At 41.5% G+C, this 24,772-nt stretch overlaps 1 protein-coding gene across 1 annotated transcript in view; it reads left to right on the top strand.

Moving 5' to 3' along the window:
- get1 (guided entry of tail-anchored proteins factor 1) overlaps window positions 1-18,767 on the top strand; it is a 50,608-nt gene extending 31,841 nt beyond the window's left edge. Inside the window, 2 exon segments of the mRNA NM_001006891.1 lie at window positions 17,142-17,256; window positions 18,534-18,767. Of these exon segments, the coding sequence (NP_001006892.1) occupies window positions 17,142-17,256; window positions 18,534-18,607 (189 nt within the window). The 3' untranslated portion in view covers window positions 18,608-18,767.
- The last annotated feature ends 6,005 nt before the right edge of the window (window positions 18,768-24,772 follow it).

Here is a 24,772-nt window from a genome sequence, read left to right as displayed (position 1 = left end):
GTGCAAAACTATAAGTTCCATGCAGGATGCTGCCGCTTTGCAGAGAGATTTGACAAAATTAGATAACTGGGCAGCAAACTGGAAAATGAGGTTCAATGTTGATAAGTGCAAAGTTATGCACTTTGGTAGAAATAATATAAACGCAAACTATCTACTGAATGGTAGTGTGTTGGGGGATCCTTAATGGAGAAGGATCTGGGGGTTTTTGTTGATAACAAGTTGTCTAATTCCAGGCAGTGTCATTCTGTGGCTACTAAAGCAAATAAAGTGCTGTCTTGTATAAAAAAGGGCATTGACTCAAGGGATGAGAACATAATTTTGCCCCTTTATAGGTCCCTGGTAAGGCCTCACCTTGAGTATGCAGTGCAGTTTTGGGCTCCAGTCCTTAAGAAGGATATTAATGAGCTGGAGAGAGTGCAGAGACTGCAACTAAACTGGTTAAGGGGATGGAAGGGTTAAACTATGAGGTTAGACTGTCGAGGTTGGGGTTGTTTTCTCTGGAAAAGAGGCGCTTGCGAGGGGACATGATTACTCTGTACAAGTACATTAGAGGGGATTATAGGCAGTTGGGGGATGTTCTTTTTTCCCATAAAAACAATCAACGCACCAGAGGTCACCCCTTTAGATTAGAGGAAAGGAGTTTCCATTTGAAGCAGCGTAGGGGGTTCCTCACGGTGAGGGCAGTGAGGTTGGGGAATGCCCTTCCTAGTGATGTGGTAATGGCAGATTCTGTTAATGCCTTTAAGAGGGGCCTGGATGAGTTCTTGATCAATCAGAATATCCAAGGCTATTGTGATACTAATATCTACAGTTAGTACTAGTGGTTGTATTTATAGTTTATGTATGTGAGTGTATAGATTGGTAGGTGTGGGTTAGGTGTGCTGGGTTTACTTGGATGGGTTGAACTTGATGGACACAGGTCTTTTTTCAACCCTATGTAACTATGTAACTATTAGTTGAAAAGTTGCTAAGAATAGGGTATTCTATAACATACTAAAAGTTAACCTGAAGGTGAAGCACTCCTTTAAAGTGAGCATAAAATGGCAGATATCATTTATCTTGACCAAGTCACCATCCCATTGGCCTAGAGTTGCCACCTTCCGATTGGGAGAATCTGGGCAGTGACATCATAGGGGCAGGGAGGGTCGATGGCATTTCAGGGAAGGGTTATAACAGTGTCAGTGGGTAGGATGGTGATGTGGCAGGAGGGGATTGGGCAGATGTTAGAGCTACTGTGCTCCAGTTTTGTCCAGGTTTGAGAAGCTGAAATACGGACAAACAGTTTTGAAATTTTGAATTGAAACTTTGCAATATACATCATTTAAAAAATCTGCAGCCTTTTCATGATGTTTAATGTAATAATATAGTTTGGAACAGTTTCCTAAGCCCCGCCTCCTGTTCCCTAAGCCCCGCCCCATTCCCCTGCTGATCGGGCTGACTACTTTGTGACTCAAATAAAATGTAACACTAGTCGCCTGCCTTCAGCCTGCCTCCTCCCAATCCCACAATCCCCTGCTGCACCCGTGATGTCAGTAAGGAAGGGAACAACCCAGTGCAATGCATTGTGGGTTCCTGCATGCTGCCTGTAAGCTGTGGGGAAGTTGTTACAATTTGTAACATCAATGTTTTAGTCCCTCCTCCCCTGCCAGGATTTCAAATGATGCAGAAAAAGTAGAACTGTTTTTCAGCTGGATTTCAGCATATAAAATGGCATTTATTCCTACTTTTTGAAGAAACAGATTACAGCAGTAGGGTTTTTCTGTGTTGTGTGGGGCTCTTTAACAAATTTTTGGTTTGGTTCCCCTTTACGAGAGTGCGCATTTCATGCTTCGCTATCATATTCTACAATTTGTGTTTGGACATGACACAAACCACCTGTAATTTTTTAAATGTTGGCATTTCATAGTAAAGCACAGTTGTCATAAGTGTAGGGTATGATTTTTTTTTAATTCAGGCGTTTATTGAGTATAGCTTTACAATAACAATATGTACAGTTCTTGAATAAGGATGTTGTATCGTTAGTTACACATTAGTAGGTACAGAAATTTACATGACATAGCATAACATATTATATTATAATATGACACATTTGAGTCCGAGCTGACTTAACCCTATGTATTCCAATGGGGTCGGGGCTCAAGTAGCCCAGTCTAGCCATTTATCCCATATCTTATGATATTTCTTTGGGCTGCCCCTTTTATAGTAAATGAGGTTTTCCAGTTTGGATAGGCACTTGACTTCTATAACCCATTGGGCAGAACTAGGGGGTGTGGTCTGCTTCCATTTTCTAGTAATAAGCTTCTTTGCTAAGAATAATGCTTCATTAATAAAGGTACTTTGGTATCGTGTAAATATTTCTTGTATACCTATACCAAATAGAGAGACCCGAGGGGATCTAGAGAGCTGTATTCCTAGGGCTATATCTATGGTGTCAAAGACTTCATTCCAGTATGATGACAAAACTGAACATTCCCAAACCATATGAATAAAGGAAGCTTGTTGTGTGCCGCACCTGGGACATTCTGAAGGGGAGGTAGGGTATGATTATACAGTATATAATCTTTTGTATTTTGTAAAAATAAAGTTGCATAGTTCATATTCATTAAGAACAGGTACTTGGACATTACAGGTCCTCATTAGTGTATCTGGCAATGTCATAGGAAAAGCCCAGTTATCTGCCTAATGTTTAGTTGTACAAATGTAACATCATAGGTCTGACTTATGGGAATAAAATGAATAAGAAAAGGTTGTGTTAGATTCATTTTGCAACTCAAACACAAGGAAGCTATCTCATAACAGCTCAGCTGGGGGAGCTGGTCATCAGCTCTTCATCTGCTCACTTTCCACTGTCATGGCCGCTGCAGCTAAACGAGGCTTCAACACTTCACATATAGCAGCTACTTGAACTGTGTGCGGTGCCTTTAGTTGCGCAGTTGTGTGCTTACAATGACCCTACTATTGCTTGACAACCGGGAAATCACTTTCATTCATTCGGTGTGGAAAGTGTAGAATCTGCATATTAGGTTATATAGTTAGGTTACGCTTAACTTTTTTGTTGTGTTATTTCTCATGTAAATTGTAAAACCTTTAACTGTTAAACAATATATTCAGCAGTGTGGGAGCCACAGAGGGGTATTACGAAAAAGAAAAACAGCAACAATGTGTATGAAATGGGATCCTACCTTTCCTGTGGCTTTATTGCTTAGAGTGTCTGGGGTTGGCCGTAGTCCCCAACAGTTGGGGTTAATTGGTTTTCCATGACTTCATATATGGGGGCCTCTGCCCAGTAATGCTGAGCAATCAACACTAAATTGTATTTGATCACGTAGAAAGAAAAATTGTGTTGAGTTATGGCACAGGTATGGGATCCCATATCCGGAAAACCATTATACAGAAAGATCCGAATTACAGGAAGGCCATCTCCCATAGACTCCATTTTAATCAAATAATTCAATTTTTTAACATTGATTTCCCTTTGCTCCGTAAAAATAAAACATTACCTGTATTTGATCCCAACTAAGATATAATTACCCCTTATTGGGGGCAGAACAGCCCTATTGGGTTTATTTCATGGTTAAATGATTCCCTTTTCTCTGTAATAATAAAACAGTACCTGTACTTGATCCCAACTAAGATATAATTACCCCTTATTGGGGGCAGACCAGCCCTATTGGGTTTATTTAATGGTTAAATGATTCCCTTTTCTCTGTAATAATAAAACAGTACCTGTACTTGATCCCAACTAAGATATAATTACCCCTTATTGGGGCAGAACAGCCCTATTGGGTTTATTTCATGGTTAAATGATTCCCTTTTCTCTGTAATAATAAAACAGTACCTGTACTTGATCCCAACTAAGATATAATTACCCCTTATTGGATGCAGAACAATCCTATTGGGTTTAATTAATGTTTTATTGATTTTTTAGTAAACTTAAAGGACAACTAAAGCCTAAAAAAGAATATGGCTAGAAATGTTTAGCTATGTTTTTTGGGCCCTTGTATCATCCCAAAGTCACCAAAGCTCTATAGAAATAAAGATCCATGCCCCTGAAGATGCCCACAGTAGCTCTCCATCTTTTTCCCTGCCCAACTACTGCACATGCTCAGTTTGCTCTTGGCTGATGTCACTGACCTGAGCTTAGGGATCAACTCACAATATTTTTCTTTCCCCTGCCAGCTTGGTCTGGTCACTATTAAACATGCATACTAGCCAACCAATCACAGTCCTGTCTGGCTGCTCTCTTAAAAACTAAAGGCCTTTTGAGCTTGGGGCGAGACTTTAGATGAATCCTTAGTGCGGCTTCTCTTTCCCCCTTGTAATGATTCCAGATACTGAGCTGTGTAACAAATATAAGTTACAAAGGTTGGAAACAGAGGCAGAAGCTGTGAAAAATGGTTCAGTCACTTTGCTGTTACAAACAGCCCCTCTGGGAATAAACTTTCCCACTGTAAAGGTTTTACTGTATGTAATACAGTGACTGTATATGCCCCTTACACTCCCCCCCATGGCTAAGGTACAGAGTGTTATTAGCTTTAGCACTGGGGCTTGCTGCTTTTTTTTTTTTTTTATATACAACCTCACAACAGACAAATAACTTCTCTCAAAGTGTTTATGAAGCAGTTGCACGGGGGTTAGTGTATTACACACGGGGAGAGGCCAAACTGTGCCAGTAGGTGTATAGGCAGAACAACATGATAAGTACAGGGGAACCTCTGCACAAACACTATGTTCCTTCCCAGGCATGCTGATTTGCATATGCAAAGTGACTGACACTCAGTTCAGAGTTTGGGCTCTCACTATTATAAACAGGCTGTGTATGGAACCCCCAGTCTGCTCAGCTGCCCTTTGCTTTGGTCAGTGTAATGTGAGTATAAGAGAAAGTCATTTGTAGAAGGATAGAATTCAGAATGTGTTTTTGTTAGAAAAGCCCCAATTATCTTCTGAGCTGATATTTTGGGGGATGGAGATATGATAATATTTGGGAGTCTGTAAACAAGTTACATATAAATACTAAGCTAAAGCTTGTTTGTATTGATATCCTGTAATACAATGTGTATAATAGGGCAGCCCTAGTTTATATGTACCCATACCCATGATGCACCTGTGTCTCTGTGCCAATGGGATCATTTGTAGGTTCCACCTAGTTCTCTATGGAGGTTGAAGGAAAAAAAATATATACACAAAAGCATTGACCAATGAGAATGCTAATTAGGTTCCCAGCACTATATCAGCCATTTTGATATTATCTTACATATAGAGATAATTACATCATTTTCCCTTCATTATATGGCACAGGAATCAGACATGGGGATAAAGGGACAGACTTGTTCAGTGCTGGGAAACTGTGCTTATTGCTCCCAACTCCAATTGCAGGAACAGAGAACAGGGAGCCGGATTTACTCACATCAGCTGGGATTCTCATTGGGGGATTATTTTGCATATTTATGGGGCCACTGGCTTTGTGCTGTTGTTTTGATAATTTACTACGTTCCCTAAGCTCTGCCTCCCAACAGCAGCCCAGAGCAAACTGAGCATGTGCAGGAGCCAGATCTTATAGAAGATGGTTTAACAAAGTAACAAGATGGCAGCCCCCTGTGGACAACTTTGAAAGCATAAATCATTATTTTAATTAGGCTTCTCAACCTCTGGGCTTGTGCAGTAAGTTCCTAATGTTTATGTTCAGTATATAAAATACAGCATTTCTAATGATTTTCTATTTTAGGGTTTAGTTCTCCTTTAAGGTATAAAGATCCAAATTACAGAAAGACCCCTTATCCGGAATACCCTTGGTCCCGTGCATTCTGGATAACGGGTCCCATACCTGTAGTTATTTTAAAGAACTTTATCCTACACTTTCAGGCTGAATGTTAGTTTTAGATCATTGTATTTAAATGTATGATAGATATCTGAACATTCGTCGGAAAAAGACAAAAATCTGAACATGTATGGCCGGCTTTATAGAACTGATAAGACTGATGTGTTAGGGGCGGATACTGCATAACAACAAGCTTATGAAATGAAAGCATTTGAAACTTGTTGATAACAAGTTGTCTAATTCCAGGCAGTGTCATTCTGTGGCTACTAAAGCAAATAAAGTGCTGTCTTGTATAAAAAAGGGCATTGACTCAAGGGATGAAACATAATTTTGCCGCTTTATAGGTCTCTGGTAAGGCCTCACCTTGAGTATGGGGGCAGTTTTGGGCTCCAGTCCTTAAGAAGGATATTAATGAGCTGGAGAGAGTGCAGAGACTGCAACTAAACTGGTAAAGGGAATGGAAGGGTTAAGCTATGAGGTTAGACTGTCAGGGTTGGGGTTGTTTTCTCTGGGAAAGAGGTGAAGGGGACATGATAACTCTGTACAAGTACATTAGAGGGGATTATAGACAGATGGGGGGGTTCTTTTTTCCCATAAAATCAATCAATGCACCAGAGGTCACCCATTTAGATTAGATTAGAGTTCTTGAACAAGCAGAGTACCCAAGGCTATTGTGATACTAATACCTACAGTAAGTATTAGTGGTTGTATATATAGTTTATGTATGGGAATGTATAGATAGGTAAGTATAGGGTGTGGGTGCTGGGTTTACTTGGAAGGGTTGAACTTGATGGTCTATTTTCAACCCTATGTAACTAATATAAGTGGGCATTTCGTCAGCAACAAATCATATGCATAATGTAATAAACAATGCAAACCCATAGCAAGCCGTTTTTATTTACTTCTGTTTCAAAGCAGACATCTGCTAATTTGCCGTTGGTGCAGATGTATCTTACGCCCATAGCTCTCGTCTGGCATTTAGTGTTGGGGATGAGAGAAGCACCCTGAGCGCCAGTTCAGTTTGGGCCAAGTGGTGGGCTCTGACTAAAGTTCCCCGTCATCTTCCAGTATCCAGGGCAACATGCCTTCATTTATAGAGCCGTTGATCCCTGCCTGGGTGCATGATCTAAACAGGATTGTTAGATGCCTGGATGTAATCAGTTATTGTTTAATACTGGCTTTCTCCTTCTCTTGCTTATTATGGAGTAGACCCTGCAAAAAAAACCCCTTACACATATCTCTGGGATGGAAACATACTATGCAATGTATAAATTCTGCAATTTAAAGTACCATATAGTGCAAGTCGTTTGCAGAGCCAGGCCCCTAATTGCCACAGTCTCAGAAAGCTCAGATACTAATGATATTTTAAACAGTGAAGGCAAATATGCGGCAGTTGTAGAAACAGAGGGTTTCACCGAGCAATTAGTTCCCTTCCATGGCCTGGCATCTGCTTCCAGCCAGAGGAGAATTAGTCTGAAAATGCCAGCGGCGAATGTTCCAGAATAAACATATAAAATAGCAGTAAATAGATTAACATATACTCCCAGTCTTGTATATTCCAGCTAATTGTTTCCATGGACCAAGGTAAAGCACCACATTGTAGCAGAGATCTCAATCGAGTAATGTGCCCTTATCGTCTGCCTTTGAATTATGAGATTTAAGCTGGCCATACACGCACCGATACTATCGTACAAAACCTCTTTACGTATGATATTCGGTGCGTGTATGGCAAGTCGGCGAGTCAACCGATATTGCAGGAAGCTGCTGATATCGGACGACTCGCCGATCGGACCAGTTAAAAGATTTTGATCGGGCGCCATAGAAGGCGCCTGAGCAAAATCTGCTGTCAGGGCTGAATCGGCAGAAGAAGGTAGAAATCCTATTGTTTCTACCTCCTTATCTGCTATTTCAGCCCTGAGCGGTGTGTGCCCGATTGTACGATCTTTCGTGTGACCGATGGTCGCACAAAAGATCGCAAATAGCCACGTGTGTGGCCACCTTTAGACTTGGTACCAGGGGTGGAAACTCCGGTATGTTGTTCTAGTCTTATGTACTACGTTTCCCTTGCATATGGCTCTCAGTGGTTTTCCTGATGTATCGGAGAGAACAACTGTTGGGCTTCCGCCGTGCTAATGCGGTCATGTTCTAATTGGCAAAAACCGAAATGTTATCCCTAGTGGGAAGATTGTTGTATTTAACGAGTGCCCATAGTGCACAGAATGGCAAAAACCAATAGTTTAGCTACAGTTCGTAGCCTGTAAGCGTCCATGCAGCACACAAGCTTTCGTCATTTGAGAACTTAGAAATGTCCCCAACCTGTTTGGTATTTATTGCCTTACATAGGAATTGCTACTTAAATTAAAAAGTCACTAAACACGATGCTTATCTGTTTAACGTGGCTGACTGGTGCCCATCTACAGTATTTCAGCTGATTTACATTATATTGGAAATCTCTGTGTTGTTGCTACATTTTCCATATGGCTATACTTATGTGCTAGTTAGTTAGTAGAACATGTTAACTTAAGGAGATGAAAATTGTGTTTAAATGGATTAAAACCCCTATAGGTTGGTAATTTTCTTACCACTCTGCAGTTGGGGGAACACAGATATTCCTGCAGTCAGTTTAGCTTTAAAAAAAACTCATGCAAGGTCCTTACATCAACATGTGCTCCAGTATTCCTCCACTTTCATAGAGCACTTCACCTAAGGGTGAAGACACACACAGCTACTTAGTAGCAGCTACTTAGTAGCAGCTACTTGTTACGGCTACTAAATGCCAGAAACTACCCATAGACAATACTGAGAATTGCCTCTGCTAAAACACACGTAGAGACAATTATCAGTAAATGATCAGCATTGTCTGTTTTAGTAGCCATGACAAGTAGCTGCTACTTGTAGCTCCGTGTGTCTTCACCCTAATACTTGCCAGTCTCAGTTGTGATAATGATCCATCTGTACAAGTCCATTTTTATTTGGAAACCCAGATCAGTGCTACTTAACTTTTTCTAAATAGTTTGTAGTGACCATAGAAATCCCTTAGGGCTGTGACAGACGGGGAGATTAGTCGCTGGCAACTAATCTCCTCGGAATGCCATCCCAACGGCGAGAATGTAGATCGCCGGTGGGATGGTTTCCTTGAGAGGAAACTTCGGCGATTTTGGCGTTGCGTATGCCATCCCACCACCGATTTACATTCTAGCCGGTGGGATGGCATTTCAGGGAGATTAGTCGCCCCCGACAAGGGAGATTTGTCATGCGGCAAGACCACACGGAGCAACTTACTCGCCTGTGATAGGTCGCTGCTATCGTTGGCGAAAAACTGGTCCAAAAAGGGTTTCCACTGGCAACTATAGAAGTCGCCAGTGGAAATCCCTTCGCATGGATTCGGTTTCCAAAGTCACCAGTGGAAATCCCTTCACATTGCTTCAGTTTCCGAAGTCACCAGTGGAAATCCCTTCACATTGCTTCAGTTTCCGAAGTCACCAGTGGAAATCCCTTAACATTGCTTCAGTTTCCGAAGTCACCAGTGGAAATCCCTTCACATTGCTTAAGTTTCCGAAGTCGCCAGTGGAAATCCCTTTGCATTGCTTTGGTTTCCGAAGTCACCAGTGGAAATCCCTTCGCATTGCTTCAGTTTCCGAAGTCACCAGTGGAAATCCCTTCGCATTGCTTCAGTTTCCGAAGTCACCAGTGGAAATCCCTTCACATTGCTTAAGTTTCTGAAGTCGCCAGTGGAAATCCCATTGCATTGCTTAAGTTTCCGAAGTCACCAGTGGAAATCCCTTCGCATTGCTTCAGTTTCCGAAGTCACCAGTGGAAATCCCTTCGCATTGCTTCAGTTTCCGAAGTCACCAGTGGAAATCCCTTCACATTGCTTAAGTTTCCGAAGTCACCAGTGGAAATCCCTTCACATTGCTTAAGTTTCCGAAGTCGCCAGTGGAAATCCCTTCACATTGCTTAAGTTTCCGAAGTCGCCAGTGGAAATCCCATTGCATTGCTTCGGTTTCTGGAGTCGCGCGAAGTTTCCTACTGCAGGTAAAAATATCATGAACAAAAGAGATATGAACATTAATAAGTGTCCCCCTTCTATCAAGTCACAGAAGCTAAAGTCCCACCATCAGGGAAGAAAGTGAAGGTAAAAAGAAAGCGATTGGATATAACAAGGCACAATGATCCAAAACCTAGTTATTTAAACTTAATGTCACTTCAAGGAACCATGATTGTGTTTTGGAATCACCTTCCCAGTCCCCAAATGATGTAATAATATTACAGCACTAGAAGTGTTCCACAAGGAAGAGTGGAAAAAATGTGTAAACTTATAATACAAGCCTGTTATGTGTCTGTCTTCTGCCAAACGAGCTGCTACTAATCCTGAATAAGGGGGTGCCCTGACACATTTTAAGTATTATTTTCTTACAGTCACTTAGTTCTGAAACTTTTATACCACGACTATTATTTATTTGCTGCATTTAACAAATTGCAAAAAGGATAATACTTGAAATGTAAGTAATGTTCAAATTTTTATCAAGCAGCCATTAGAAAAGGGGTTTGGTACGGGATGAAAGGGCTGAGATGGTAGGGAGCCGAAGGGGCTGAGATGGTAGGGAGCCGAAGGGGTTGAGATGGTAGGGAGCCGAAGGGGCTGGGATGGTAGGGAGCCGAAGTGGCTGAGTGGTAGGGAGCTGAAGGGGCTGAGATGGTAGGGAGCTGAAGGGGCTGAGATGGTAGGGAGCCGAAGGGGCTGAGATGGTAAGGAGCCGAAGGGGCTGAGATGGTAAGGAGCCGAAGGGGCTGAGATGGTAAGGAGCCGAAGGGGCTGAGATGGTAGGGAGCCGAAGGGGCTGAGATGGTAGGGAGCCGAAGGGGCTGGGATGGTAGGGAGCCGAAGGGGCTGAGTGGTAGGGAGCCAAAGGGGTTGAGATGGTAGGGAGCCGAAGTGGCTGAGTGGTAGGGAGCCGAAGGGGTTGAGATGGTAGGGAGCCGAAGTGGCTGAGTGGTAGGGGCTGAGATGGTAGGGAGCCGAAGTGGCTGAGTGGTAGGGAGCCGAAGGGGTTGAGATGGTAGGGAGCCGAAGGGGCTGAGATGGTAGGGAGCCGAAGGGGCTGAGATGGTAGGGAGCCGAAGTGGCTGAGTGGTAGGGAGCCGAAGGGGCTGAGATGGTAGGGAGCCGAAGTGGCTGAGTGGTAGGGAGCCGAAGGGGTTGAGATGGTAGGGAGCCGAAGGGGCTGAGATGGTAGGGAGCCGAAGGGGCTGAGATGGTAGGGAGCCGAAGGGGCTGAGATGGCAGGGAGCCGAAGGGGCGTTTGCTTGGCCCAAACCCACCCACCACTTGGGTTTCAGCTCAGCCCACACATCACTACGGCACCGCTTGTTTTTACCGCAACATTCAGCTTTTTGTGCTTTTATAAATAGCGAACATTCATTCATTAGCAGTTATTGTACTGTACATACCCTGCTTGAAAAGGAAGAATAGTGTCCTTAGGCCCCGAGCATTTTTATGATATTTTGTACAGCATCTGACCTTTTGCCATGGGTGACAGTTACTCTTACCCAACCAGTTAAACACAACACTTGCATTTCAGGTTTGGCCGTGTCACCTACATAGATAATCCCCGCTCAGGGGTGTGTGTAGAGTATATACATAGCATTGTAACCGCTGCTGTTATTTTATATACATCAGTTTCATCCACACTCCACTTTGACCGAACGCGGCAAATCGCATTGAAGTCAATAGGCGTCTTTTTTACACGCAACTTTATCTCTTACTCCAAATGCAGCAACTTTTTTGTCTCAGCTACATTTTTCTTGGCAAATTTTTTGTCTTGCTGATTTTTTCCGTCAATGGGCATTTTTCTCACTCCAAATGCACTAAAGTCAACTGGTATTTTTGTGCAGCAACTTTTTTTTTTGTCTTTGCCACATTTTTCCTGGTGACTTTTTTGTCGTGGCGATTTTTTCCGCCAGTGGGTGTTTCTTCTCACTCCAAAAGTCAATGGGCGTTCAACTGTTGTTTCAAAGTAAAGTCGCAGAACATAGATTTTATGAGGCCAGCGATACACTAAACTACTTTTGAGTGTCCTGGTGTCTCTGTTTTCAGGCAACAATCGTCGAAGAGCGCTGGCATGTGGGGCGTTTCGTCACTCTGTAAATCTACAAGCGTTGGTGGAAAAATACACGTTGTTATGTAGCCTGTAGTTTCCTTGTAAGGCTGCTTCAGAAAGCGGAAGCAATGCGTATTACTTCTGTGGGAAGCAACTTGGGACATTATGTCGCCCGTTTAGCACAGATTTCTGCAGATGACAAGATATCCCACGGTAGAATGATTTTGAACAATCAACACCACAAATAAGTTTTTTTTTTTCATTGAAACAATAGGCAACCTCTATCTTTGTTTATTGGGCAAATAGTAAAAATCTCCAAATGCTTCTCAATAAAGCACCCAAACCACGTATAAGTAGCATTTATGCCAGTGTGTACCCCATTTGCCAAATTCTGCAACCAAGTCAAAGTGGGAACATCCGGCAATTATAAATTGCTCTACCAGAAGGTCTTGGAAAATGGTGACCATGCTGACTGTCCAGTAGACTGCTCTTCTGTTGGTCCTTTATACATGAGATGAGAGTTGAATTTTTTTTTCATTCTATAGAACAGGGGTCCTCAAACTACGGCCCGCGGGCCGTAGTTTGAGGCATAAATAAGTTGCAGGCAGTCTTCTCTTCCGTCTACTACTGTGTTGGTGTTCTGCACAATCTTCTCCTTCATCTACTACTGTATCGGCGTTCTGCTGTGCCCGGCGCGTCGTCATATAACGCGGCTATGCGGTGAAGCGCTAGGCAGAGCAGAACACCGATACAGGAGTAGACCGGCGTAGACACAGAGAACTGTCCCCTCTCTAAAAAGTTTGATGACCCCTGCTAAAGAAGTCCAAAGTGTTTTCTTTCAGTTCCATGGCATGTAACAGCAGGCCTGACAATGCTGCAGTGGTGGCATATCTTAACACACCCTTGATCTAGGGCAGTGGTTCCCAACCAGTGGCTCGGGGGCTATATCTTGCCCACCAACCCCTTGGATGTTATTCCAAGTGACCTCAAAGCAGGTGCTTATTTTTGGATTCCCGGCCTGGGGGCAAGTTTTGGTTGCATAAAAACCAGGTTTACTGCCAAACAGAACTCCTGTAGGCTGCCAGTCCACATTGGGCTACTAAATAACCAATCACAGCCCTTTTTGGTACCCCCAGGTACATTTTGCATGCTTGTGTTGCTCCCCAACTCTTTTTATATTTGATAGTGGCTCCTGGGTAAGAAAGTTTGGGGACCCCTGGTCTAGGAGAACCTGGCCTGACTTCAGGGGCTCAAAGTGAGTGCTACTCCCGCCCTTACAAACAGCACAGGGGTCTCCAGTATCATTGTGGACAGACATAAATACTTTCTAATAGATACTCGGCCGTATGTGCACTTCCGCTGTCATTTTCCTTCTATTCACAGTGTTATAGGTGCGTTTTGTTTTTTGCAATGCTAGCGGATAGCTGCTTTATTTTCATACCAGCCACACCCATGTGTGTTGAGTAAGGAGAATAGTAGAATAGTAGTTGATTTCTCTTGGAAAAGCACTCATGCCCAGGCACAACCCCCTCCCGAATGTTAAAGAATTCATGCATGAAAAACATTGGGAGGGATAAGACATGTTGCCTTTGGCTACATTACACTTACAAAACAGCATTTTATATATTTTTTTTCAATTCTTTATTTTCTGTCACCGGTGGATCATTAGCCTGACATCTTCACTTCTTTACGGAGCCGCTCTATTACAGCTAATACCTTGTGTTTTTGTTTAAAAAGAACATAGCGAGCTGTCCCATTAAGCTCTTTTCATCCTTAATAGAGTGCTATTTCCACCAAATATTGCTATACGACAGCTCCCACGGTCCCACAGATAAGCCTGTAGCTGTTAGGGGGGAATGCTGGGAGTTGCAGGCAATTCTCAGTAGTGTCTATGGCAGGGAGTTTTCTGGCATTTAGTAGCCATGACAAGTAGCTGCTGCTAAGTAGTTCCGTGTGTCTTCGCCCTTATAGCTATAGGATTCATTATCCAGATGCTCGAGACCTGGGGATTTTTGGATAAGGGATCATTCAGTAATTTAGGTCATCATACCTTACGTCTACTAAAAAATCTTTTAAACGTTAGATAAACCCAGTAGGCTTGTTCCAATAAGGATTAATATTAATAAAATAAAGAAAATATGTTTAGAAATTTGAATTGGGAGTATTGGAGTCTATGGCAGATGGCCTTTCCGTAGTTTGGCACTAGCGCGTTCCATACCAAGGCTTGGCAATGATTGCCTTTTTTCTCTACTGATGCAGAGGCAAATGTTTAGGGTAATGCCATATAATTATAGGGGAGCTTCCCAACCAAAATTTGTTGAAGGAGAAGGAAAGATAAAAACTAAGCTTTATCAGAAAGGTCTCTGGAAATACAGCCTTAAGTACTCACAGAAACGCTCAAAAGAAACACTGGATTTATTTTCTTCTTTTGTGTAAACATGTTCTTCTGTGTCAGACTTCCTTCTCTTAGAAAAATTATTCAGCGCATGGGAACGAGTCTGCTCAGTTTGCTCCTCTCTCCCTCTCCTCCTTCTTTCACCTGCTCCCCCTCCTATCAGAATTTGCTCCCCCTCCCAACTCTGTGTAATCTAAGCTACCAGCAGCCAGAGCTGCAGTAGGAAGCTACTTGAGACCAAGCTAAAATGGCAGCTGCTTTCTTAAACAAACGGAGGGAGCTTCTAGGGCTGTTTACTCAGGTATGGTAAAGCTTTCTGCAGAATAAATATAGGGTTCTAGGTGGCATTAATGTGGGTTAATCTATTGTCAGTAAAATGCCTATCCTTATTCTTTGAGATGCCCCACACACCACACAAACCCTTATTTACGTTAATCTGAAAATGAATAAATACCATTTTATATGCTGAAATCCAGCTGCAAAACAGTTCTTCTCTTTCTGCATCATTTGCAATCCTGGCAGGGGAGGAGGGACTAAAACATTGATGTTACAAACTGTAACAACTTCCCCACAGCTTACAGGCAGCATGCAGGAACTACATAGCCCACAATGCATTGCACTGGGATGTTCCTTTCCTTATTGACATCACGTGTGCAGCAGGGAATTGTGGGAACGGGAGGATGCAGGCTAAAGGCAGGCTGAGGACAGGCGACTACTGTTATTATGTTTACTTTTCAAAAAGATTAAGTTGAGTTTGGGTGGAGTTCCCCTTTAAGCGCACACACAAGTACAATACACAGTAGGTTCTGTGGGTTCCTTACCCAATAGTAATTAATGGAACAACTCTGACGCATGTCTCACTTGTTTATTAGAATCAGTATAATCCTGCCATATGGATGATTGCACCTCAGTGCATTCCGATAAATCCAGCTGCAAACGTAGTTCTGCCCCAGGAACTGCACCCCCTTTTATCTATACGGAGTCAAGTAGAGAATAGATGCAAATCAACCCCCCCCCACCCCCCCCCAGGGGGCTATGGGAATTCAATATTTACTCAGGAAAGTATCTTTCTTGTGAAAAATCAGATGTGACAGCTCTGAATGAGAGAGGCAGGTAACGACATGATACAACTTACTGCCATTATCTGCTCTCTGAGGGCTCAGTGTAATGCAGTAAGTTGGAAGGAAACATTGGGGGTACGGCCCAGTTATTGCCTGTGGGGGAATGGGGGGGGCGGCTTCCCACAAACTGGTCGGCATGGGTGGGATGGGCAGGATGATTGGAGTCAACTGTACAATATGCCCTTCTTGTTTCCTAACTCTTTTATTTTACTCCTCCTTTTTAATTTTGCCCTAAGGAATTATTGCCCCCTAAAGACTTCCAGGCGTTAAGACATAATCAAATACACAAAATATTTTCTGATACCCAAAGGGCAATTCTCTGTATTTGCCCTCATCACAAATAGTTTTGTAACAGCTAAAAAAATACCAAATAAAAACAGATTATGAACCGGACAAGCAAGTTCCTCCAACATAATCTGTACACTCCCGAGTATAGCACGTTGTACTTGGGGCAATACATGGAAATCTGATTATATATATATATATACAGCGTAAGGAGAATTTCATTAGAATAGGTGCAAGGGTTAACTGTTTCACCTACAATAAAATAGTAAGCTTTACGGGGCAGGGACCTCCATCCTCTTGTGTCTTTGACTCTTAACTTATTGCAACTGTATCTTGTATTTATTTGTATTTATTGTTATACTTTGTATTTATCTATTATTATCTTAATAACCCCCTGTTTGTATTAATGGATTCTACTGTACAGCGCTGCGTACATAAGTAGCACTTTATAAATATATACATACATACAATGATGCCCCTAATTTTCATTGTAGCGTATCTAATGGTGGCTGTAAGTGGCCCAGAACCATATACAGTAGTTCTCTGACCGATCAGCCCACAGACCCAATGGACAGATATCATACAATGGGCCATACAAATGCATGGCTACTTATGTATTGTTCCATTCAAAGCTCCTATTCATTTCCTTTAGGCTGGCCAATTGAAATTTGGTTAGAAGGATCTGTGGGATTTGTTGGGATACCCCAGATGGGGAACTCCACCCAAATACAACTTTTTGAAAAGTAAACATAATTTCAAGCAACTCTGCAATATACATCAGTTAATAATTCATGACTTTTAATATAATATGGCCCCCTGTCCCCCTGCTGATCTGTTTTTGACTTAAATAAAATGTAACAGTAGTCACCTGTCCTCAGCCTGCCTCCTCCCAATCATACAATTCCCTGCTGCACACGTGATGTTAATAAGGAAAGGAACATCCCAGTGCAATGCATTGTGGGTTATGTAGTTCCTGCATGCTGTCTGTCAGCTGTCAGAAGTTGTTCCAATTTGTAACATCAGTGTTTTAGTCCCTCCTCCCCTGCCAGGATTTCAAATGATGCAGAAAGAGAAGAACTGTTTTGCAGCTGGGTTCCAGCCTATAAAAATGGTATTTATAGGAAGGAATTAGGCAGGTTAATGTTTAAAAGCTTAAGTTCCCCTTTAAATAGCTAGCTGTCCCCTTTTGTGTGCTGTTGTTTCAACACCAGTCAGAGAATGGGAAACCTAGTGGTGTTTATACTGAGTAGTGTGTCAGGCCTGGGCGGAAGGAAAGGGCAAGCTGTGTTGGAAGGAGAGGGAAGCGGAGTAAGTAAACGCTAATGGATTTGCCATGGATGAGTGATGAGAGGAACCAGATGCCAATGAGTTTTAAACCCATTCTGTTTTCCTGACTCCTGTGTGTGTTTTGGCTTTGCCAGGCAGCCCTGATGGTGTCCCTCATATGGAAATATTACTCGGAGCCGGTCACCGTACTGCCCAGCAAATGGATCGCTCCGCTGGAGAGACTCGTGGCCTTTCCCACTGGCATTGCAGGTAATAACAAGAGGGGGCATTACATTCCATACAATCATTTGCCCGTTTGTATCATTTTACCAACATGTATTTATGTAAAATGTGCTCTGTGCCACCTGTCATTACCGTCAATGGAAACGCCCATCCCTGCCGATGACAGGTGGTACTTGGCCACTCCCACTGACTAGCAGTTTCCATTCATAACAGGAAGCCCTAGGGAGCTATTGGGTGTGTCTCCAAGCAAATGACATAGAGTGGTGTAGGAATTCTATGTGTTACATAAGCCTAACCGTGTAACGAATGGAATGTTTAGGTTTAGTGTCTTGCATAACTTTTAGTATGTTATAGAATATCCTAGTTCTAGCAACTTTACAATTGGTCTTCATTATTTATTTGTTATGGTTTCTGAATGATTTGCCTTTCTCTTCTGCCTCTTTCCAGCTTTCAAATGGGGGTCACTGACCCCGGCAACCAGGAACTTTTGCTCTGTGAGGCTACAGTTTTATTGTTATTGTTACTTTTTATTCCTTATCTTTCTATTCAGTCTCCTATTGATATTCCAGTCTCTTGTGCAATCTACTGCCTGGTTGCTAAGGTAAACAAGGCCCTAGCAACCAGGAAGCTGTTGAAATTTTAAACAAGACCGCTGCTGATCAAAAAGCTGAATAACTGAAAAACCACAACAATTAAAAAATAAAGACCAATTGGAAATTCTAAGAATAACAATTTCGATGTCATACTAATAAGGTGAACAACCCCATTAAATTAAATTTAAGTTTAATGTAGAAAGTGCTATTATGAGACAATGTGCAATTTTTTATTTGTGGTTTTTTTACGTTTTGCTTTTTTCTTTAGTTGCTTTCTAGTTAGGAATTTCAGCAGCTGTCTGGTTGCTAGGGTCCAAATTGCCATAGCAACAAGGCAGTGGTTTGAAAGAGAGACTGGAAAATGAAATGGGAGAGGGCCTGAATAGAAAGATAAGTAATAAAAAATAGCAATATAGTAAAATTGTAGCCTCACAGAGCATTAATGGGCTACTGGGGTCAGAGACCCCTGTTTAAAAGCTGGTAGTGTCAGAAGTGTCAAAAACTATAACAAATACAAATTGAAAACTAATTAAAACGTTGGTAGGAATTGTCCATTCTATAACATCTGAAGTTAATTTGAAGGTGAGGCCCCCCCCCCCCCATAGGGCTATATGCAGGCCCAGAAACAGCCTGGCTGCACCTACAGGGCCCATGGATTTACTGACAGTGTCTGATAATAACTTTATTAATTGCTCATTAATTCTTTTTCAGGTGGCGTCGGAATTACTTGTTGGCTTGTGGTGTGCAACAAAGTGGTGGCCATCATGCTGTACCCTATCAGCTAAGAAGAATGGGTTCCATCAGTAGCGTTATCATAGTCCCATCTGTAGGCATGTGTTTCTGTGCGAGTCATGTATTATCTGTGTGTTTATTATCTGTATAGTATTTATTCACATGTATGTTGCCTTATTTGCACTGTTCTTTTATTAAACAGTGTGAAGTGCAGAAAACTCATTCTTTTTGCCTTATGGGGTCATTGCCAGCATCCCTGTCTCTCTTCTCTGGGGTCAGAAATATTCACCAGTATTCTGTGTGTTTCTTTTAGTCAAATGGCCATAAAGAAGTACAGGTATAGGACCTGTTATCCAGAATGCTCGTGACCAGAGGATTTCCAAATAACTAAACATCATTTATATACATCATTTAAACCCAATAGGACTGTTCTGCCCCCAATAAGGGGTAATTATATCTTAGTTGGGATCAAGTACAGGTACTGTTTTATTATTACAGAGAAAAGGGAATCATTTAACCATTAAATAAACCCAATAGGGCTGTTCTGCCCCAATAAGGGGTAATTATATCTTAGTTGGGATCAAGTACAGGTACTGTTTTATTATTACAGAGAAAAGGGAATCAATTAACCATTAAATAAACCCAATAGGGCTGTTCTGCCCCAATAAGGGGTAATTATATCTTAGTTGGGATCAAGTACAGGTACTGTTTTATTATTACAGAGAAAAGGGAATCATTTAACCATGAAATAAACCCAATAGGGCTGTTCTGCCCCAATAAGGGGTAATTATATCTTAGTTGGGATCAAGTACAGGTACTGTTTTATTATTACAGAGAAAAGGGAATCAATTAACCATGAAATAAACCCAATAGGACTGTTCTGCCCCAATAAGGGGTAATTATATCTTAGTTGGGATCAAGTACAGGTACTGTTTTATTATTACAGAGAAAAGGGAATCAATTAACCATTAAATAAACCCAATAGGGCTGTTCTGCCCCAATAAGGGGTAATTATATCTTCGTTGGGATCAAGTACAGGTACTGTTTTATTATTACAGAGAAAAGGGAATCATTTAACCATGAAATAAACCCAATAGGGCTGTTCTGCCCCAATAATGGGTAATTATATCTTAGTTGGGATCAAGTACAGGTACTGTTTTATTATTACAGAGAAAAGGGAATCAATTAACCATGAAATAAACCCAATAGGACTGTTCTGCCCCAATAAGGGGTAATTATATCTTAGTTGGGATCAAGTACAGGTACTGTTTTATTATTACAGAGAAAAGGGAATCAATTAACCATTAAATAAACCCAATAGGGCTGTTCTGCCCCAATAAGGGGTAATTATATCTTAGTTGGGATCAAGTACAGGTACTGTTTTATTATTACAGAGAAAAGGGAATCAATTAACCATTAAATAAACCCAATAGGACTGTTCTGCCCCAATAAGGGGTAATTATATCTTAGTTGGGATCAAGTACAGGTACTGTTTTATTATTACAGGGAAAAAGGGAATCATTTTTAAAAAATAGAATTATTTTCTTAAAATGAAGTCTATGCATAATTTGGAACTTTCTGGATAACGGGTTTCCGGATAACGGATCCCATAGCTGTACTTGTGGCTCTGCCATTTAGTTGCCCATTATGTGTTTGCTTTTTCAGTTGACTTTCAGAGCCAGTAACACTAGAAAATGGAGATGCCGTGCATGATTTGTATTTAGTTTGCTTTACCAGTATAAAAGCAATGAACATAAAATTGGAGTTTGCTCTGTTAGCTGTGAGTGTAAACAATTCAGGGCAGTTAATAATACTGCAACCCTGCCCTGTCACTGTTTATATGGAATAAGACCAATTGGCAGAACCAAAAAATGATTGGGGCTTGGCAAGAAATATATTAGCACTTAGACTGGAAATGTTGGCACAATATTATTTTCTGCTTTACTACAAGAGACCATGCTAAGCCAAGCACTGCACTGTGTAAATTGCCCCTAATCTAATTGGGTTGCATCATTATTGGCGAACTCATTTAAAGTGTATCTTTCTATTAGAGAAAAAACTCATTAAGTGAGGTTGGTTGCCCCCTCATCCAGCGCTGAAAGTCAGTACAGTTATGGGATCCCTTATCCGGAAACCTGTTATCCAGAAACTTCCGAATTACGGAAAGGCCATCCCCCATAGACTCCATTATAAGCAAATAATTCTAATTTTTCAAAATTATTTGATTTTTTTTCTATAATAATAAAACCGTACCTTTACTTGATCCCAACTAAGATATAATTACCCCTTATTGGGGCAGAACAGCCCTATTGGGTTTATTTCATGGTTAAATGATTCCCTTTTCTCTGTAATAATAAAACAGTACCTGTACTTGATCCCAACTAAGATATAATTACCCCTTATTGGGGGCAGAACAGCCCTATTGGGTTTATTTAATGGTTAAATGATTCCCTTTTCTCTGTAATAATAAAACAGTACCTGTACTTGATCCCAACTAAGATATAATTACCCCTTATTGGGGCAGAACAGCCCTATTGGGTTTATTTAATGGTTAAATGATTCCCTTTTCTCTGTAATAATAAAACAGTACCTGTACTTGATCCCAACTAAGATATAATTACCCCTTATTGGGGCAGAACAGCCCTATTGGGTTTATTTAATGGTTAAATGATTCCCTTTTCTCTGTAATAATAAAACAGTACCTGTACTTGATCCCAACTAAGATATAATTACCCCTTATTGGGGCAGAACAGCCCTATTGGGTTTATTTCATGGTTAAATGATTCCCTTTTCTCTGTAATAATAAAACAGTACCTGTACTTGATCCCAACTAAGATATAATTACCCCTTATTGGGGCAGAACAGCCCTATTGGGTTTATTTAATATTTAAATGATTTTTAGAAGACTTAAGGTATGGAGATCCAAATTACGGAAAGATCCCTTATCTGGAAAACCCCAGGTCCAGAGCATTCTGGATAACAGGTCCTATAGTACCTGTATTGCCATTTGAGAAAAGCATTGTGTTCAATGGGTTTGGGGTAGACTCCCACAGAAGTAATAAGGTAGATCATAAGGGCACACAATGACTCCTGGGAATAATTTCTAAACTGATGAATATTGGTTTCACCCGAGTAGAGTTTATAAGGATTGGAGGTTACCAGTGAAGAATATGAAAAGTAGACAAGGTGGAGAAGTCCCTATCAGAATTATATTTTACTCCAATAGACTTTGACTGTAGGACTGGTCTACTAAATTCTAGCAATGACTGGGGGTTAATTCAATGTTTCTTTTCCAGCAATGGAAATCCTTGTTCATTATTTGCGTTGACCCTGCTAATTCCTGACTTAGCAAATCTCTAGTCCTAGAAATAGGTCAGATAGATTAATCGTTTGTTCTGGACAGTACGTGACTACTCTTTTTGGCTGGCAAGGCCAATCCATGCAATCCATGTGTGATCTGGAAGGGTTGTGACTACTGTCTGATTTATCATATCCTGATATGGCAGTACTGTGAAGTTCAGCAATACTCAACATCCTTATTGGTGCTGCTATACAGGGCTCAACACACCCACTGGCACTGCCAATAAGAACATGAAGAAGTGCTCGGGATGAACAGTGAATAAACAGTTGAAGAGACACAATGAAGACCAAGTCACGGTTTTGCCACATTGGCAAGGAGAGGATACACCTCTCCGGTTTAGTTGTCTGACCAGTTTTGGGTTGCTGGGACAAAGATTAGCCAACTGGTACTCATCCTATTGCAATATTTAGTTAAAGGGACACTGCCATGATTTTTATAGGGTACTTTTATTTCTAAATGACACTGTTAAACAGCAAATAATTCCCTCTGCCATTTAACCTTTTATTCTTGAACCAACAAATGTATTTGTAGCTGTAATATTGGTGTGTAGGCGCCATCTCAGTGCATTGTGCCTGAGTCTGAGCTTTCAGCCAGCGCTACACATTAGAACTGCTTTCAGCTAACCTATTGTTTCTCCTACTCCCATGTAACTGGAGGAGTCCCAAGCCGGACTTGGATTTCTTACTATTGAGTGCTATTCTGATACCTACTGGGAGCTGCTATCTTGCTCCCTTCCCATTGTTCTGCTGATTGGCTGCTGGGGGTGAGGGGGGGGGGATATCACTCCAACTTGCAGCGCAGCAGTAAAGTGTGAGTGAAGTTTATCAGAGCACAGGTCACATGGCTGTGGCACCCTGGGAAATGAAGAATATGGCAAGCCCCATGGGAAAAACAGATTACAATGCAGGATTCTGCTGGAGAAGCTCTATTAACTGATGGGTTTTGAAACAAACATGTTTTATTTGTGTTTAGCCCTCAAACTTGCTGTATATCTGCCCCAAACACCTTTATTGCCTCCTTCAATCCCTGATCTCTAGTTGTAGCCGTTAGCACCTTTATCCAGCAATGTTTTACTTGGTTTAATTTTAAACATTGCCTTGAGGCCTTTCCTGAAGTTCTTTATCATATAGATTATTCAGTACTTTAGTATGTATTTCTGTGTGTATAGTGTTTAGAAGCATTCAAGGCTGGGTGACCCACAGTATAGTGACAATATAACCTCCCTCTATATCTCAGTGCCGCCTCCTATACAACTGAGTATTTGCTCTTCTCACATCATAACGTTGCTTCCCAGGCTTGTTGGTAAATATTGACTTCTGATTTGCAATGTGACAGTAAACCATAGTAACCAATCAGATGCTTTCCTTTGCACAAGATTGGTCAAAACTAATTGATGACTTATCGCCATGGATCACTGCACCAGTGCAAATTTGTCCTTTATGTCGGATCACATTTTTTTCACTTCCTTTTCTCTTAAACTTAGAATTCCCGAATCAGAGTTACACTTCTTTCTAAAAACCAGAAGAATAAAATGACTTGACCTGCCTTGTTATTGCTCTTGTTACCCACTCAGAATGACCATCCAGCACTAAAGCCAGTTCTGTGCAGTCTGGAAGGCCTTTGGATTTAGATATATACACTCATGGATGGCCAAATTGTACTAATCTGACTCAAAGGCCATCAGACCAATCAATAGGATCATTAAATATAGCCTAACTTAGTTTGAGTTGTTGATCAAATGTGTCACATTGATTAAGGGCACATTCAAGTCAAAGGTTGGCGCCACCTTGATTTCAGAACCTCTATAACAGGGATGTCCAGACTTGGTCAGGTTGCGATCGACCGGACCGACGCGGATACGTGGGTTCGGGACCCCTTTGGGGGTGGAATGACCCTTTTACAGGGTTCGCCTAAGACCATCAGAAAACACATATTTCCGACGGTCTTGGGAATAATTTTATGGTTGGGGGTCACCACAACATGAGGAACTGTACTAAAGGGTCGCGGCATTAGGAAGGATGGGAACCACTGTATTAGCTGCTAAAAAGTTAAATTTTTATAGAATCGTCTGGATATAAATCGATCTCTAGAACAACCATGTATTGTCCTCAAACCTTGCCCTAAATAGACTTTAGGTTGGGCCCACCATTCATTATACCATCTAATGGTGGTTGCCAAGATATACCAATTCCCTAGATTGGTCAAAAGGGTTGAGGAGACCGCCTCTGGGATTCTGGGAATTCCCTAGATTTTAAGATGCAGAATTGATTGCCAGAGGCACTCCATTTAGGGTTTTTCGTTATAAAGAACTATTTAAGAATGAGTTAGGGCACTGGGTTCTAAACATATGGATTGGCATACAGAAGGGCCCCCATGATGTTCAGAGCGTGTTCCCATGTATTACAGTGAAATCTAATATTGTAATAGCAAAAAAGAGGGACATGGGTAATGCTATATCATATGTTGGGTCCCGAGTCCCAGACAGTATGGATCCCATGATCAAACAGGTTGGGAAACCCTGGTTAAGGGGGACCTTGGCAGTCACCTCTGAACATGTTTCACATTTTTATTATATTAGTTGTAGCTTTTGCTTTGCTTTTACAATTACAAATAACCTTGTTCCAGTCCAGTCTTCACCATAAGACACACTAGTTTTGCTACAGAAGTTACCAAAAAACATAATTATAGATTCAAGGACATTTTAAAAAACTTCATTATAAGTGCAAGAGAAGTGACCAATGAGAATGCTGATTCCCAGCACTGTGTCAGGCCCCTTGCTGGTACCTTACATATAGAGATAATGATGGCATTTTCCCGTCATTATATGGCACAGGAATCAGACATGGGGATAAAGGGA

This window comes from Xenopus tropicalis, chromosome 2 (assembly GCF_000004195.4).
Source record: "Xenopus tropicalis strain Nigerian chromosome 2, UCB_Xtro_10.0, whole genome shotgun sequence".
Classification (NCBI taxonomy): Eukaryota; Metazoa; Chordata; class Amphibia; order Anura; family Pipidae; genus Xenopus; species Xenopus tropicalis.
This window is presented reverse-complemented; position numbering and strand designations above follow the sequence as displayed.